Source organism: Heterodontus francisci, chromosome 26, assembly GCF_036365525.1.
Source record: "Heterodontus francisci isolate sHetFra1 chromosome 26, sHetFra1.hap1, whole genome shotgun sequence".
Taxonomy (NCBI): domain Eukaryota; kingdom Metazoa; phylum Chordata; class Chondrichthyes; order Heterodontiformes; family Heterodontidae; genus Heterodontus; species Heterodontus francisci.
Window position 1 is genome coordinate 38,590,544 of NC_090396.1, and position 19,250 is coordinate 38,609,793.

Below are 19,250 nucleotides of genomic sequence, written 5' to 3' on the forward strand. Positions count from 1 at the left end.
GCTTCACAAACCACTGACCACCTCCAGGCGCGTATCCATTGTCTCTCGAGATAAGGAGGCCCAAAAGAAAGAAAGAAAGAAAAAGAAACACCACTGCAGTTTGTATTTCAAAGTGGTAGCAAAGCTGTTATACGGCAGATTCAAGATCATTTTCTGAATGCACATTCTCAACAGACAGCACACAACTGAAAACTTCCTCCTGTAGTTCTTCTGACGTGAAGCATATAACCCATCTCTTCTGCAACAATTTTCTTTACCCGCACTTACTTTTCCACAGTTTATTTTAAAAAAGGAACCTGACATAGTACTTTTAGTTCAAAACTATTTATTACTCACTAACAGTAAGAATTACATCAAGGATCAAACACAGAACGATTCTTACATTGCTAATGTAATAATCACCAAGGGTTTGGTACATATTAGGCAAAAGATTATGGAATTGATTTTCCTGTGTTTTGTGTCAGGAATAATTTAATTCCCCAGGAACAAAGTGTAGAAAAAAAGGGCAGAGGTCTGTGATGCTGGGTCTCCATCCTCTTTCTGTTGCCCTGGGAGATCCCCCAAGCTGGAGAGGAATACCAGCACCTGCAATTACTGCACCCTAGAGACACAGTAGTGAGACAGAAGGTGGCATTCCCAGCTTTACAATCTCATTTTACTCCCCCAGTGCGGGAAAGATACCAACCTTCAGCAATATCCAGAAGTAAAGGGCTTTAGAGCCAAACTCTACTTGATGAGGGAGTAGGAAACTAAGCCAATAGGACCAAAGATAAGCTCCTCTTTTCTTCCAGGGAACAGATGGGTGATGGAAACCTACTGGTTACTACTTTGGTTACAGTGGCCATTCCCAATGTTGCAGGCCTGAGGGGCCTATAACAGCTCTGACCGTCCTCCCCAGTAGTCAGCTGTTGGGCCACGTCGGCGTCTAGGTCTGGCCTATGTAAATAGTCAGAAATACAAGCAAATTCAAATCCTTTCAGATGGAATACACATCAGATATGCATTACCTCATGAGCACCCAAGCACAAGGAGGACAAGAAAATCAGCCCCTACATCGCCACAGTTTTTTTTACTCAGGAGATGTTTAATGGATGGACAAGGTGGAATTTATGTGATGAAAGGCAATTTTATCATTTTGAGCATATTACTACAAAAACAATTGCACATCAGGTACCCAACCCCAAGTCATTAAAATTATGCTGAATTCATTACAATCATTTTTGCTCTTTGCTTCTCATTCTGTGTCTTGGCAGCCTGCTGTATATTCCTTTAAATTGTACGGGTGGTGATTAATTCCTTTGTAATTCACTATCAGAATCCATCAGGTGTTCTGTGAAGTCCTGCATTTCTTTGTATCGTTAATATGACATTTTGTGAAATCTTGTATCTTTTGCCTCATCACCCAAGGTGGCAGTGGTGTGGAAACAACATCAGCAGCAAATATAGTGACAGCAGCAGCAAGGGAAGAAATATCCAAGCAATATAAAATATACCGGATGGGGTAACAGATAATTTCAGGCAAGGAAGCAATCTTGGGGTTCAGGTAGCTAACATATCATTTCAAATTTGTCTTAATGGTTTATAGCATCACCTGAACCCCTCAGCTGGATCACTGCCATGTATACCACTGAAAGCCATCCAATAGTTTCTGCGGATACAGCATTCCATTCCTGAATAAAAACAATCTTTGCATTGCAAATGATCCCACTGAAGAACTCCTGCAAGATCAAGGCACTATCACATTATAATACTCTGGAGGTTGGTTTAAACAATGTACAATATATTTCACACACTTAACAATACATCTACACAAAACACTACTGGAATGCACTAGCTTTATTTCCTGTGTATAGGAAACATATGATTTTGAACAAGACCAAGCTGCACAGCAGGCATAATACTGTAATGTCTTACAATGTTTAGAACATTTAAAACACTTTTAAATACAGAACACATTTACAAGGGAATGCTATTGGGTAAATCTGCTTTTGAGTCAGCTATACTGAATGTCATATTGAATTGCACCTAATATAAGAGAGGAATGCAGTCTGTAGCTAGCATGAATCAACAATAACAGAGGTATTAATGGTATCTCATGCAGTTGGGAGAAAAGGAAGGGTGGAATCTACTACAATGCTAAAATGAATATATCGATGACATAATTATGAATATAGAAAATAAAAACATGTCTTTTTGTACAGTTTGATACTACTGATACAACACCCATGACAGATGGAACCAAAAGAATCTTAGCAATAGTGTATGAATCATAATATAAGAAAACTACGTGGGATACCATGCCATAAAATGCCCACACTCAAACTTGAAATTAAAATATACATGAAGGGAAACAAACTTTATTTGATATTATGCATCTTGGGAATCCAACTGAATAGAACAAGCGCCCAAATATACCACTGGTAATAATATGCACTCACATTATTTGCATTACACAGGTCATTCTCTATTAACTGGTAAAGGTTGCACAACAGATACTACCCTGAGGCCAAAGAACTGTAGAAATGAGCAGTCAGTCCTTAAGTGAAGTACTTATTCCTCATAATATGTTAATAACACATCTTTTGTGCACTTTTCATAACACTTATTAAATGGGGACTTCATTATTGGTTTTACAACAAGTGGTAAAACAGGCTCTTACAGAAACCAGTTGCTTCATTGTTGAAGTCTGCATTGTACAGCATACATAGCTTTACACAGTATGGTGTGAATTTATTCTATCCCACTTATTTAACATGGATTAGAATAATTTACCCAAATACCGATTGAACTATGTCACAAAAAATTGGGGGTCAGGAGTTGGGGGCGGGTTGTGGTTTATCAAGTTAAACAACTTACCCATGAAATATAGTGATTATAACACCGAAGGAACAGTGGACACTCCCTTACAGTATTGGATAATCATTATGTGCAAAGAGGATACACTTATCCCCAGAATTAACAGCATGCATCTCTGAGCTGGTTAGGTAGTCTTGCTCATGGGTCACCAATATTGCATCCTATTGTGTTGTGAGCAGTAGGACTAACTAAATTGCTCTTTGAAAGAGCTGCCACAGATTTGATGGGCCAAATGGCCTCATTCTGTCCTCAGCAACCTAACAAACCATAAAATGCTATAAAGTTGCAACGATTAGTTAGGATTTGGAATGCATTGCCTGATAGGCTGGTAGAAACAGTTTCATTTGCAGCTTTGAAAGGGGAAATGGGCAAATACTTGAAGGAGAAAAAATTCCAGGAACATGGGAAAAGAGCCGGCAGTGGGACTAACTGGATTGTTCTTCGAAAGAGCCAGTGCAGACTTGATGGGCTGAATGGCCTCCTTCTGTGATGTACTATTCTATAAAAATCCATATTGGAAATAGTGAGTAAATGCTTTCATAGCCCTAGTACAGTGCACAAGGTAAATGGGTGCATTCACATTTCTCATGTCTACATGAATATTATGATGTTAAATGTGATATATTTTGTTGTAAGTAATTTTATTCTGGAGATTGGATTTTCTTAAAAGAGATGTTAACTCTAAGTAAATACCACCAGTTGTACGAACGCACCCATAGGTCATTTTTATATTTGCAGATTTAAAAAAAAATCTTCATAGCTTCTCAGTATACTTATTCAGCAGTACAACTGAAGTAGATACACTAAAATATAACAAATACTGGATAGAAATGAGATGGTCTTTAAGCATTGATACCGAGCAGACACACTGAGTGCTACACAGCAAAGAGGTACCCTTGCAAAGTGTCTGCTCTGGTGCTGCTGTCTGAAGTAAGCACCGAGGAACCCTGGAAATGCAAATATTCCTATAAGTAAATCTTACCTACACTGTTTCCCTATTACTTTAAATAGATGAAGGTACCCAAAGCTCTTTACAATTAGGTGAGAATGTCCCTGTGAGGCACATGAAGAAATGTGGGAGCCCAAGAGGGGAGATGCCAAATTCTTTTATCCACACAGATGACGTGACATTTGGAAAAAAAAGTTAGATCAAAATCATGTGCAAACACAAGATGCTCTTCAAGCACAGCAGAAACGCATGCTGTATGTGCACAACTTATGAATGATGAGTGTAGGACCTAATTTAACACAAGGGTATAAAACAATATAATTAAATAAGACCAGTTAAAGCCAAGGACGCTCAGGCTTGGATTTTCACCTTATTGGTAATTAAAGACCGGTGAGCCTGACGTCAGTGGTAGGGAAGCTGCTGGAGAAGATACTGAGGGATAGGATCTATTCCCATTTGGAAGAAAATGGGCTTATCAGTGATAGGCGACATGGTCTTGTGCAGGGAAGGTCATGTCTTACCAACTTAATAGAATTCTTTGAGGAAGTGACAAAGTTGATTGATGAGGGAAGGGCTGTAGATGTCATATACATGGACTTCAGAAAGGCGTTTGATAAGGTTCCCCATGGTAGGCTGATGGAGAAAGTGAAGTCGCATGGGGTCCAGGGTGTACTAGCTAGATGGATAAAGAACTGGCTGGGCAACAGGAGACAGAGAGTAGCAGTGGAAGGGAGTTTCTCAAAATGGAGACGTGTGACCAGTGGTGTTCCACAGGGATCCGTGCTGGGACCACTGTTGTTTGTGATATACATAAATGATTTGGAGGAAAGTATAGGTGGTCTGATTAGCAAGTTTGCAGATGACACTAAGATTGGTGGAGTAGCAGATAGTGAAGGGGACTGTCAGAGAATACAGCAGAATATAGATAGATTGGAGAGTTGGGCAGAGAAATGGCAGATGGAGTTCAATCCGGGCAAATGCGAGGTGATACATTTTGGAAGATCCAATTCAAGAGTGAACTATACAATAAATGGAAAAGTCCTGGGGAAAATTGATGTACAGAGAGATTTGGGTGTTCAGGTCCATTGTTCCCTGAAGGTGGCAACGCAGGTCAATAGAGTGGTCAAGAAGGCATACGCCATGCTTTCCTTCATCGGACGGGGTATTGAGTACAAGAGTTGGCAGGTCATGTTACAGTTGTATAAGACTTTGGTTCGGCCACATTTGGAATACTGCGTGCAGTTCTGGTCGCCACATTACCAAAAGGATGTAGATGCTTTGGAGAGGGTGCAGAGGAGGTTCACCAGGATGTTGCCTGGTATGGAGGGCACTAGCTATGAAGAGAGGTTGAGTAGATTAGGATTATTTTCATTAGAAAGACGGAGGTTGAGGGGGGACCTGATTGAGGTGTACAAAATCATGAGAGGTATAGACAGGGTGGATAGCAGGAAGCTTTTTCCCCAGAGTGGGGGATTCAATTACTAGGGGTCACGAGTTCAAAGTGAGAGGGGAAAAGTTTAGGGGGGATATGCGTGGAAAGTTCTTTACGCAGAGGGTGGTGGGTGCCTGGAACGCGTTGCCAGCGGAGGTGGCAGACGCGGGCATGATAGCGTCTTTTAAGATGTATCTAGACAGATACATGAATGGGCAGGAAGCAAAGAGATACAGACCCTTAGAAAATAGGCGACAGGTTTAGATAGAGGATCTGGATCGGCGCAGGCTTGGAGGGCCGAAGGGCCTGTTCCTGTGCTGTAATTTTCTTTGTTCTTTGTTCTTTGGTGGGGGAGCAGCAGGGCAAGACTTCTGCCTGCCACTTTGATCCAGTTGTAATCATGCTACTTTTTCCTAGTTTGGAGTTCACCAGGCATGCAGCAAGACTGCAGCACCTGGAGAGCAGGAAGGGATTTAAAGGGGGCAGAAGAGCACTGAAGAGGAAATTTCTTTGTAGGCTTTGACCAAGTGCAAAAGTGCACCCCCCACCAATGGTTGTAGTCTAAAAGGAAAGATTAGGAGGCCATTTGTAGCCCCTCTACTTCTGCCCAATGATTTATAGCCCACACTGCCACGATACTAGAGATTACCTCCCACCCTTCTTCTACGGCGACATGGCTTAGTAATTGCTTAGGAGATAGGAGTCAGATAGCAAAGATAAATGAATGTACTCTGATTAGTGGGATGTGACATGTAGTATTCACCAGGGATCTCTACTGGGGCCTCAGCTTTTCACCAGATACATCAATGACATTGATGAAGGAATATTCAAGTTTACAGATTTAGGAGACACAATAAGTTGTGTATATGGGAGCAGTAAGTTACAAAAGGACATAAACAATTAAGTGAGTGGGCAAAAGTGTGACAGAATGACTTGGAGCTGCATTTTGAGAGTCCGCCGCCGAAGTAGGGGGGGCGGGCGCGCTGTCGCCGGCAATGGCGTCTGGCGCTAATGCGCAGGCGCCATTTTTAAAGGGTGTACAGCCCTCAATAGATATTTAAAAATTAAACGGCCAGGTAAGTGCAACAAAACAGAATTACATGATCTTTGAATGCATTTTCCCCACCTCCCACCAATGGCATTTCCGGCCATTCATGCTCTTTCCTCCCCCAAGAAAGCAAATACTGATAATTTGCCTTTTCCCCTTTTCCCCCCTCCAAAGTTTGGCAACTTTGCCCTTTACCCCTTCCCATCACCCCAGCCCCCCGACCAATCCGCATCCTTTTAACATCGCTCCCCCCACACCCACGCAGAGAGAAAATCCTCCTCCTTCCTCACCCCTCCCCACAGGTGTCACGCCACGTTTCCTCGAATGGGCATTCGAAGGCGCGGCACTGTCGACCGCCTGAATGAATATCGGTTCGATGATTTAGGAGGCAACGGGACCTTAATTAAATCAGGTATGTAAATTAGTTTACATATTTAAATAGGGGTCCCGTCGCCAAGTGGCAGGGTGGCCGCTACAAGGCCTCACCACCGCCGCTGCCGAGATCAGCACATCGGAGTCGTTGGTGGGCTTCTGCCGCACCAGTCTTCATTGACCCCCATCAACGTCCCTGACAGCGGAGGGGTTTTAAAATCCAGCCCTTAATTTGGGGAAGAGATGAGGAACTATTTTGGAGCAAAGGGATTTGAGTCCCCAGGTACACAATTCACGAAAATCTAGTGCACAGATATAAAAAGTAACACAAAGGTGAATGAAATGTGGGCGTTTATCTCAAGGGGGTTGCAATACAAAGTGGAGGAAGTTATGCTTCTATTGTACAGAGCTATGGCCAGACCTTATCTGAAGTACTGCATTTGGTTTTGAGCACTGGTCCTCATGAAAGATATATTTGCTTTATAAGGGATTCACCCGAATGATACCAGGGCTTAAAAGGTTAAAATATGACGACAGATTGTATAAACTTTGCTTTTATTCTTTCGACTTTAGACGGTTGAGGGGTGATCTAATTGAAGTGTTTGAAATGATAAATGATAGAGTAGATACAGATAAGGTATTTCCTCTGGTGGGAGAATCCAAAACAAGAGGGCACCACATCAACATTAGAAGTCGGCCATTTAAGAGTGAAATCAGAAAGCACTTTTTCAAACAAAGGGCAGTAGAAATCTGGAATTTTCACCACCAATAGGCTGTGGATGCTGGGTCATTTGAAATGTCCAAAATTGAGATCAACAGATTTTTATTCGGTAAGGGCAGCAAGGGATATGGATTAAAGGCATGTAAATGGAGTTTAGGTACAGATCAGCCATGATCTAACTGAATGGCAGAACAGGCTTGAAGGGCTGAATGGCCTACTCCTGTTCCTAGGTCACTGACTGCTAATCCCATAAATACATTACATTGCTGTACTTGAATAGAACAGAACTTTATACAAACATCTTTAATTCATCAGTTGGGGAATGATATATCACCGAAATGTTTATAATCCCACGCATACCACTGCAGAGATTCTTGCAAAACATTCAGTTTTTTTTAAACCTTTGACTTTTACATGATGGAGCAGGTGAATCCACAGCATTCCTTCAGCAGGGTCAGCCCAGTCTTTGCCATCAATGGGGTAGATGTCTGCTGTGCTCTGGATGTCATTTTCCTTTCTTTTGCAACATCTGTGATGAGACGATAACACTATTGGTGATCTGTTGTAACGGAACATTGTACTGCAATATTCACACACACATGATTAACCTCTCCTTTTTCACATAAACAAATAATGGATTCCAATAATAATCATTTGAGAAAGTGGCAATTAAATCCAAGTTGCAAATATAACTTTGCAACCAAAGTCATAATAGCAGGGAGAAACCAGGAAATGCTGCAAATACTCAGCAGGTCTGCAGTATCTGTGGAGAGAGAAACAGAGATGTTGCCTACTGATTATGTCCAGCACTTTTTTTTTCAGATTTCCAGCATCTGCAGTATTTTGCTTTTATCACAATAATAGGTTTGAGGAGTTTCTTCCACTCTCCCCTGAAATACACTTCCTCAAATCCATCGTAGGCAATAAAGTTAGATAAAATGAGATGCAAAGTATTATGAAATTTCATTTAGGTCAAGTCCCAAATGTCTGACCAAGATACCAGATTGTTAATAAGAAGAAATTAAAATCCTTAGATAGGAATTCTAAAATTAAATCGCCATCAGTTTCAAACCATCCCTGGTAAAATAATTTCCTGTGTCAGTTTTGTCAAATGAAACTAATGTTATACCCTGGCGATCTGATTTGAACAATTTCTCATTAAAGCAGAGCAATTAACTTTTACCACCATTTTTATCCGTTAGCTTTGATTCCACTCGGCACATTATGCTTGAAGATGCTCTATTACTATGTGCAGTTTTAGTCCCCTTACCTTAGGAAGGATATTATTGCCATAGAGGGAGTGCAACACAGATTCACCAGACTTGTTCCTGGGATGGCGGGACTGTCCTATGAAGAGAGATTGGGGAAACTGGGCCTGTATTCTCTAGAGTTTTCGAAGAATGAAAGATGATCTCATTGAAAACTACAAAATACTTAAAGGGATTGACAGGGTAGATGCAACTGAGATGTTTCCCCTGGTTGGAGAGTCCACAACCAGGATGAGGAGAAATTACTTTACTCAGAGGGTTGTGAATCTTTGGAATTCTCTACCCCAGAGGGCTGTGGAAGCTCAGTCATCGAGTATATTTAAAGCAGAGATTGACAGATTTCTAAATACAAATGACATAAGAGATTATGGGGATAGTGTGGGAAAAAGGCATTGAAGTGAATGATCAGCCATGATCATATAGAATGGCAGGGCAGGCTCAATGGGCTGAATGGCCTACTCTTGCTCCTATGTTCCTATTACATCATTGCATTTCAAAAATGCAAATTGCTGTTCAGTTTAAATTGATGTGATGAAGGAGGAAAATGATTAAAGAAGGAGAAATCAGCTATGGTGGATCTCAATAGACACATTTTGTTCCAAAGAACCAATTATCCCACTTGAGAAACTTAGAATTTACATAAATTTCATCTGTGCTGTACAACACAATACTATATAACATTTTAAGACAATGTTAAAATGTTAAAAGAAGAAAGGAGCACTTTGATAATTTTAAAAATTGCACTGTTTTAAAAATGAACAATTCTATGATGTTGCTTTGTTTGGATTTCAAAATACCAATAGGCCATTTAATACTTTCTATTTCAAACAGCTTTTCTCAGTCATCATAAAACTGTTTAATCAGCTCCACTTCATACTACCAGACAGAGAAGGCATAAAACCAGCTGTGGTATCAGGAGAGAATTAGATTCAATCCCATTATCATCCTTATCTCCTTCCATCTTGATTTTTTTTTAAAGCAGCTGCCACAGCCTCTTCATTTGTCAGCTCTTGAACAGTAGGATTGGCAGAGTAATTCCTGAAAATCTGCAACGGTCTTAAACACAGTTTGAGGGACATCAGCCAATAAATTGATTTCACCTAAAATAGCCTTTTTGTTACAGTTCTGCAGTGTGTATGGTTTCACTGGGTTCCGAATATAGTGCATTGCATCCAGTAAGATAACTTTTCTGGCAATCTTAACAGGCTTTTTATATTTTGGGTTTTGGGAGTGTGGTTAGTATTGGGTCCTCCATTCTAAGGGGGTTTAAAAACAACAGAAAAGGTGCAGGTACTTTCAATAGGACATTATAGGGATGTACAGTTATGAAGAGGGATCTGAGAAGTTGAGGCTTTCTTCATGGGACCGGAGAAGGTTAAGAAATGGCCTGATAGAAATCTTCAAGATTATAAAGAGGCGCGACAAAATAAATAGGTCAGTCCACTGGATAACAAGGTGAAAATAAGATGGCACAAATTTACAATAATCACTAAAAGAATTAAAGGGAAGTTTGGAAAAAGTTAAGAATTCTCTGCAACAAACCATTACTGAAGAAGAGTCCATGAAAAGAGAATTAGATTGTTTATTGAAAAAGAACATTAAAGGATATGGGGAATTTCTGTTGTATAATAGACTCTGCTAAAATGATGCTAACTGATCTTTGTGCATTGATCTCCCCCATGTTATGTGCTATCTGCGCATCTGTCCTACGACAGCCAATTTGAGGCAGATTCAGAAAGACCTAGCCTTCTACTTAAGTATTTATTTTCCAAATTGGTCTCTAATATGGCTATAGAACATGGGAGATAAGTATGTATAATTGGAATCCTCTTGTGGAATCAGATTAACTGAATTGTTAAAAAAATTCATAGACATACTGATACAAAAGGAAAATACTGCAAATTCTCTGTTTCCCACTCCACGGGTGCTGCCTGACCTGCTGAGCACTTCCAGCATTTTTTGTTTTTATATTTATGTACTGAACTGGCTCAGCAAATTCACAAAGCCATCTGTGGGAGGCAATAGTAGCCAGGAAAAAATATGGGTCTGTCGTACTGTCACTGAATGGAAGCAAGTAAGGTTATATTGCCGGTATTGTTGCCTTTGAGAGATCGGCACATCAGGAGTCAATGACAATTGAGTAAAGTGATTTCTGCGACATATCGCAAAGCAGCAACTAGGGCTCTGAATTTACTAATCGGCATTCATCATGTTGGGCGGAAGGGCAGAAACATGAGCAGATTGCACTTTAAAATCTTGAAAATCTAGAGGATGATTCAGAATTTTAATGTACATCAGATATAGCTGGTGACCTGGCAGATTCCAGCTGAACATTTTCACACCTCCACCAGCATGAATAGAAATGTCGACTGGGAGTAATTAAAGCCCATTGTCCAAGGCCTGACAGTTTTCACAGTTCTGCCGGAAGGATTGATCACACAGTTTAAACACAAATAAAACTCATCAATCCCTAACTGTTAATTGTCTTGTCTTACCAGAAGCGTGTAAATTAAGGTATTTTATACTGTGGCAACATTGCCAACTCCCAAGATATTGGTTCCACTCATTCGAGGGCAAAACAGGAGACCCAAATTTGTACTGCTGCCTGGGTTAGAGCTTCTGCTTTGGGCATAATCAGGAATCAGGGCACAAACTGTGTGACTCTCCTGACTCTCCAAAGTCTTTCCATCACCTGCAATGCACAAGTCAGGTGCATAATGCAAAAATCTCCACTTGCCTGGATGAGTGCAGCTCCAACACTCAAGAAGTTCAACACCATCTGCTTGACTGGCACTGCCTCCACACCTTAAACATTTATTACCTCCACCACCAGTGCAACATGCCTGAAGCGTGTACCACTGCAGCAACTTGCTAAGGCTTCTTCACTAGTAACTCCCAATGCCATGACCTCGAACACCTAGAAAGACAGGGCAGCAGATGCATGTGAACATCACCACCTGCAAGTCACACATCTGGTTTTCTCTCCTCAGCTAAGAAAAGATAGAAGGTAGTTCCACTGGAGAAGGCAGAAGTTGATGACATGGAGGTCAAGGAAGGGGTGAGTGCATGGTCACTTAACATGGAGTATCCCCAGCAGGAGATAGAGGGAGAAGTTTCAGGCTTCAGAAGACAGCTCGTGTCTTATGATGAGCGACTGATGGGAAGCCAGGGGACATCGTCAATGCTCCTTCCAAGGGGTGAACCCTCAACCCCACTCTTAGGCGACCCCCAAACAGCAACAGAGTCAACCAAGTCTCATCAGCTTTGCACCAGTATGGACATACACGATTGTGCTCAAAGAGTAATTCTGTGCCATGACAGCTCCCAGGCATCTGACACCAGCAGCACTGTGGTGCAGGAACACCTGGGGGAGGTAAAGAATGTGTCTGCTTCTCCAGTTAGACTGGCTAGAAGGCAGACATGGAACAGAAAGTCAGTGGAGCCTGAAATGTAGAAGCACTTGGTGTTGGAGCACCAGAGGAGCATCAGTTCCCTGGCCTTCATCGACGTCACATTGGGCAACCTTGCTGGCTTGGTCTTTGTTGCATAGGTCTGCATAACATTGGACAGGCAGCAGCTGTCGTCCAGGAGCCCATCCAGCAGTTGACTCACCAGTTGATTGCTGTCTTGGGTCATCCAACAAGGGGACAATAAAGTAGAAGTCAGGGTTTTCAAAGCAATGGAAGTTCAGGTTTCTGCAGTGCAAAACTTAGAAGACAACTGGATATCATTATAAGAGAGGGCTTACTGCCAGTCAATTAGACCTTGCGGGGCATTGCAGCTGCCATTGCTCCACCCATCACGGTAGCCGGTGAGATCATCGGCAAAATCCACACTGGTGAGTTGGCTTGGAGGGTTCATGTGGCTGATGCTTCCACCTCCAGGTGTGACAGTACCATCCTGAACTCCAACCTGTCAGCAACAGGCCCATTGCAAGCTGCACACAGCAGGCTGCGTGAAGAAGCTCATGACCTCAATCCTAGGCTGCAGGCAGCAGCATCTCTGCTGCAGGCCATAAAAGTCAGCAATTGTCAGGTCCTTGGTTCATCGGACATACATTCTTGCATCACACTGTAGGTAGATGCACCAGCCACAGCAGGCAGCCAGCAGATAGAAGCTCACCTGGGCATGGGAGCTAAGCAAGGTGTCTTGAGAGAGTGGGGGTATTTTTTTCTGCCTCTACTGCCTCCACTTTCTCCTCCTGGTTGGCCAAAGGAGGAGTTGACAGAACATTGATTGCACTATCACTAATTATTTATTTGCACGTTTCTAAGTTTTTGGAATAATTGTTTGCACTTCCTAAATGTTAAAATTTTGTAAATTTCTTAATAAATATTCCCACTCTTGTTTTTAAAAATATTTATAAAATGTAAGAAATATGAACAAGGAACAATTTTATCTATCTTTTTGAAATTATATTGGGCTGAATTTTACCAAGCCCGCGATGTCATGATCTGTGGGGGGAGGGCTTGAAGATGACTCCGGATGAGGCTGCCATGGACTCTGAAGGCGGCGGGACCTGGCTCGATCCTCCTGGTGGCGGCAGGGCTCCGTAGGAGTCCCCCGCCACTGGGCGACGGTAAAACAATTTAAATATGCAAATCAATAAAATTAATACATTTAAATATATTTCTCTCCAATCTTGAGGGCCCACCGCAATCTTCGGCCTGGTGGCTGGCATTCCCGCAACCTCAGATCCCCATCCGGGGAAAAGCAGCATCACACTGGTGAGGACGGATGTGGGGGGAGGTAAGTTTGTCAGTGCTGGGGCGGGGGTGGTGGAAACAGGGTCAAATACATATACTGGGTCTAGGGGATGGTGGGAGGGTTTGACCTTTAAACTTTGTGCATTTTGTTTTGTTGGGGGTGGGGGGGGGAGAGGGAGGTCAGATATGAAAGGTAAGTGCTTTGGGTGGGGGGGGGGGGGGTGTGGACAGGGCAAAGAGTTATTGTAACTGTTTTCTGAGGAGGGTGCGGTGGGAAAGGGGCATAAGAAATTTATTTATTTATTTTTGGAGGAATTCTTCTATAAAAATTTAAATATGCCGGCAGGGCTTGATAGCAACATAAAAAATAGGAGCAAGAGTAGGCCATTCGAGCCTGCACCATAGCTTAATCCATTGCCGATGACGGACAGCCTGCCCCTTCCAATGTGATTGGGTGGGGGGGGGGGGGAGCTGGGCCGCCCTGGCTCCTTAAATGAGCTGCCACCGTAAGACCGCGGTGGCTCTTTGGCGTGTGGCCCACGCGGGCGGGCCGCCATTGTTTGAGCTCGCCGTCGAGAACGGCAGCAGGCTCTTAAAATCCAGCCCATTCATTTAATGTTACTAGTTAACAATTACTCTCGAACTTTGATACTGAACCTTTCAGGCTGAACAATTGAACCATATGATTGTCTTCATTTCAACACAGAAACAGCTCAATAATCAAATCTGGTAGTGGTCAGTTCTTCTGCCCAGTTTTGTTAAAAACACTTCTACATGAATCATATCAGATTGAAGTCAGGCACAGTGACTCAGCTTTCTCCTCAAATTACACAACACCTTCATTGCAAAAGCCTGGCTTCACTTAACATGGCTTCAATAGAACCAACAGTATAGCCTCCTGTGCAATAGGAATTGGACATTTAATGGGGTAGATTTTAACTATTGCATGGCTGACTGGCAGAGTATGCCAGTCATTCTGAGGGCACGTTGTAGGTACCAAACAGGCTCCCTGCTGCATCTTGCCTGCAATATCAGGCAGTCTGGAAGCCAACCTGACCTTTAACAAGGTAGATCTCGGGGTGGGAGAGGCTGACAATCATGGAGGGGAGAAATGTGGGCTGCCGCAGACCACGTTATTCTTGCGGAGTCACAGGAGCATTCCTGTCCCTACAAAAGGAATTTTCAGTTTACTGTTGTTATTCTTGATCGGCCATACTGCTACTGGACGGAGTGTTCACGGCATATGCTCCACTCAATTGTCTGCTAAAATGGCGATTGGGTTCTTGCATATGTCATCGGACTCTAAGAGTTACATATTAAAAAGGCCTACTGCTTGAAACAGGCAGGCATTCCAGGCACTCAGAATGGTGTCATGGAATGGATCAGAATCGGGGACAGGTGGTAAGTTTTCACCAACTGATTTTCGGCATGATACTGCCCTTTATACTGCACGGTGAAGTCTGTGAAAATCTCTCCCAATATTTCCGATCTTTATTTAATCAACTTCAGTTCTGGTTGACCAACATGCTTCACAAACCACTGACCACCTCCAGGCGCGTATCCATTGTCTCTCGAGATAAGGAGGCCCAAAAGAAACTGCCCTTTATACTGCACGGTGAAGCCTGTGAAAATCTCTCCCAATATTTCCGATCTTTATTTAATCAACTTCAGTTCTGGTTGACCAACATGCATTTCCAAGTTCTTTCTGCTTTGACCCCATTGAAATAGTTTGTCTCTTGCATCTTTCTAATGTCAATCAGCGAATTACTTCACATAATTATATTGGGGTACCCATTACGTGACACATCAGAAGATCAAAGCCATTGCTTTCAGCCCCTATGAAACATTCTTTTCCCATTCCCAGCTACATCTTGTATAATGTACATAAGCTATTGCTGGGTAGATTATGTATACAGACATTACGCATCATCACAGGATGTGATGTCACGAGTCTGTACCTCATGCTGATCAGTGTTAATGTGGAGACCCTAGTAAGAAGACCCCTGTAAATAAACTCCTGTTACTTTGATCCAGAGTCTACTTTCCTTATTCAATACTAATAGCACACTGACAAGATAATACACTACTCATTCATGCTGAACAATGCTCAAAAACCTTGGTGTCCTGTTCAACTCACAGGTGATTGTCAAATCCCATATTCTATCCATTATGAAGGCTGCTTACCTACACGTACATAACACAGCATGCCTTTGCTCTTAATTCAGCTTATCCCCACTAATATCCTTATCCAGATTTTTTGTTACTGCCAACCTCAATTTTTCCCAGTGTCTTCCTTGCTGACTTCCAACCCAGCACTGTCCATATACAGAAACTTGTCCAAAACTCAGCAGCCCATATCCAATCCCACACGAAATCCTGCTTACCTATTACCCCTGTCCTCATTGATCATGTTGGCTCATCTCCATCTTTAAATAGCTCCATGGGCTTACTCCATGCTCTCTCCGCAACCTCCTTCATCCTTATATCCCACATTGCTTCCTTCAGCCCTCCAACTCTGGCCATTGCTGTATCTCTGGTTCCCATCACCCCATTTGTGAAAGGGAGGTTTGAGCCACTTCAGCCCTTCTTTCTGGAATTCTTACCGCAAGCCCCTCCACTTCTCCCTTACCTTTTAAAAAAAAAACCTTCTCAAAACTTGGGGTAGAATTCCCTGTGATGATGTCATTGGAAAGTTATTCCTGAAATTGTGCCCCATTCATGCAACCATTTTGGGATGTTAATTTACACCTAAATTTCCTGTCATTCTCATTAACATATGCCAGAACATAAAAATCGCCATAAACAAGCAGAAACCAGCTCAACAGTCTAAGCAAAGTGCAGAAGTTGAACCATATGTTTCTTCTTTAAATACAAAAACTTCAGTTTCAAGCTGCTTTGCCATCATTCACGCACTTTAGACACATGTTTAAAACATTTAATTTTGGGAGCATTTCAATTTTTAATATGATTCACACAGATGCCATAAAACTGCATTCAAAGTAACAGAAAATACAATGCAAGTCCCAGTGAGGAAATATACTTTAAGATGTCACTTTAATATAAGAAAAATCACAATTCGACACCAGAACAATGATATTGTTTCCTGCTGTGTCTACAATTCTGGGCATAATTTTACACCCTTGCAAACTAGTATAATTGCAGGAAATTTGCCTGTACAGGTCTTTAGCCTAGGGTGGAGCCATAATGATGAGCACAGATGCCTTCAGAAGTGGCGATTGATTTACAGGTTTATTAGATGCAGTACACTTGAGCCCAAGTTAACTGGGACAAAAAACACAAAGGTTTGATGGTGGGGTTGGGCAGGAGAGAACAGGGAAATCGGAGATGTGCAGAGAAAGTTTCTTTTTCCACAGCAACGTGAGATGTACAGTGATGATCAGGAAAGGAATCAGCAGCTTGACAATCAAACACCTACTTGTTCTTTTAGAGCTGGCCTTTGATAACTTTGCCTGCAGGAAATCAGCCATTTCTTTGTCTTCCTCTCTTTCTCTGTGATAAAAGCAATAAAATTCAGTGGTCACTAATTAAACACTGTTAGTGATTTATTCAACACATCTGCAACTATATCAACCAGCATTTGATAACTCAAGCCTCGAATCCTTCAATCCATGTCTGAATTTATTTCAAAAGCTCACTTAAATGAAGCTGATGTACCTCAGTCGTTCAAATTCAACATCATCTACAAGAAAGTCTCTTGTCTCCACCAGCTTGTGGATCTGTTGCAATAATTCTTCTTCCTTCTGCTTATCTTCATTTGATTTGTCCTTATCTAGATTTATAAATGAGAATGCCTGTTAGGTCCAGTTCCTTCATAGTATTTATAAAGTCATATGTAATGTCTCCAAGACACTCTACTGGTGACAATGAGCTGTTCAATATGTAGCTGAGTCACACAGACCAATAATGTCTCAATTTTAATGCTTGGTCTGCATAGAGTTAGCTGACCTAGTGTGGCAAAAGAAGTGCTACAATTAAGTATCTTTAGGATAGGTTGTGGCTGTGGCTCAGTTGGTAGATTTTTGCCTCTGATTTAGAAGGTTGTAGGTTCAAGTTCCTCTCCAGAGTCTCGAGTCCAAAAGTCTAGGCTGACACACAGTTCAGAACTCAGAAGTGCTGTCTTTAGGGTGAGATGTTAAAACGAGGCCCCATCTGCTCTGTCAAGTGGACATCAAATGTCCTACAGCACTATTTCCAAGAACAGCAGAGAAGTTATTCCTGATGTCCTGGCCAATGTTGATCACTGAAACAGATTAATTGGCCATTGTCACATTGCTGTTTGTGGGAACTTGCTGTGTGCAATTTAGCTGTTGTGTTTCCGACATTATAATAGTGACTACACTTCATGAAAGTACTTAATTGCCTGTAAAGTGCTTTAGGATATCCTGAGGTTATGAAATGCACTATAAAAATGGCAATCTTTCTTTAGTATCAGAAAGAGTTTAAAAGGCTGTGTTTGCTGACAACGCAGCCATTAGGTGGCGCAGTACTGGCACATGTGCAAATGCAGCCTCAGACAGAAATATCACTGTCTACGACGTCTCAGGCAGCTGCCAGTAATAGAAATGGTGCTGCTCAATTTGACACAAAAGAACAAATTGAACCCAAACCCCCTCGCCCCTCAAGGGTCATGATCGCCACATCCATACCTTCCCCCTCCCCCCCCAATAGTACCCCGCTCCCTCCCACAATCACTGCTCCTCAACCCTACGATCGGCACCTCAATCGACATATTCAGTTTCCCGCTCCCTCCCACAATCGCCACTTTTCTTCTCGCTGCTCCCGAATGCTCACCGCTCCATCCTGCCGTTCTTCCCCGCATCCGTCTGCTCGCTGTCCCCTCCCACCACTCGCTCCCCATCTCACTGCCCGTAGAAGCGATGGGGAGGAGAGAGCGGGGTGTGAACGGTGATGGGGGGGGCGGGGGAAGCAGAGAGGTGGGAAGTGAGCAGAGAGTTGTAGGGAGCGGCGAAATTGAGCGGTAAGCAAGCGGGCACGGGAGAGAGCGGGAAGAGAAATGGTGATTGAGGCGGGGCAGCGGGGTACTTGGGGAGGGAGAATGGAGGTGGCGATCGCAGCTTTTGAAGGGTGGGGTAACACCTGGAAGTCATAACGTCATTACGTGGTGACGTCGCCATGCGCATGCACAGAGAGGCAAGCTGGCAAATGTTCGGACGCACTGATGACATCAGCGATCGCTCTGCGCATGCTCTGCATTGTCAGGAGACTCTCCATTTAAATTATGGTAGCTATCTTGTTACTCCTGCGAAAAGTGCATTATGAAACAGGATCTAGTTATGTTGTGCTGAGATCATTAGCCTGCCTATGATCACTCTTGAGGTTCACACACAAGGACTTAGGTTGCCGACCCTCTAGAAATGTCCTAGAGTAATCTCCTGCACACTGCTGAGAAATCCAGGAGAAAAATCATAGGGCATTAAAAAGCGCGTTTTTTGCAAATTTTCTTTGAACACTTTAGTTATAAATATATTGGAAACGGAAAACAAAAGGCTGTTTGATTGGCAGGGTCGTTGGAGGTGGGTAATCATGTGATGAAACCTCCAGGAATATGTCCTTTGAGTTGGCAACCCTAATGAGTATTGGTCATTTGGATGAGGTATCAGCTAATAGTAGCTCTTATCGAACTGTACACAGCAAGGAATCAAAAAGAAGAGGAAGGGAGAAGGTAAACACTAGTGAGTAAAAAAAAAAGGCTGAATTTTACGAGAGGAGCTAGGACCCGGATGTCGGGTTAAAAAGCAGGTCCCGAGCCCGCACATGCCGGCAGCAGGACCGACTCAGCAATTTTACCACAGGGCAGCCTCCTAATTTGCTACTTGCGGGCGTGCCATCCAATTAAGGATAGTGGGTGGTCTCCTG

General features: G+C 42.6%; 1 protein-coding gene across 2 annotated transcripts in view; it reads right to left on the reverse strand.

Moving 5' to 3' along the window:
• Positions 1-308: 308 nt before the first annotated feature.
• LOC137384270 (bMERB domain-containing protein 1-like) overlaps positions 309-19,250 on the reverse strand; it is a 67,703-nt gene continuing 48,761 nt past the window's right edge. The window contains exons 6-8 of one of the 2 annotated variants that reach the window (XM_068058049.1): positions 17,028-17,142; positions 16,789-16,862; positions 309-7,907 (exon numbers count right to left, since the gene is read on the reverse strand). In XM_068058049.1, coding sequence (XP_067914150.1) covers positions 7,789-7,907; positions 16,789-16,862; positions 17,028-17,142 — 308 coding nt within the window. In that variant the 3' untranslated portion in view covers positions 309-7,788. Of the gene's footprint in view, positions 7,908-16,300; positions 16,863-17,027; positions 17,143-19,250 lie in introns of those variants that run through there. The other variant, XM_068058048.1, reaches the window with a different exon arrangement.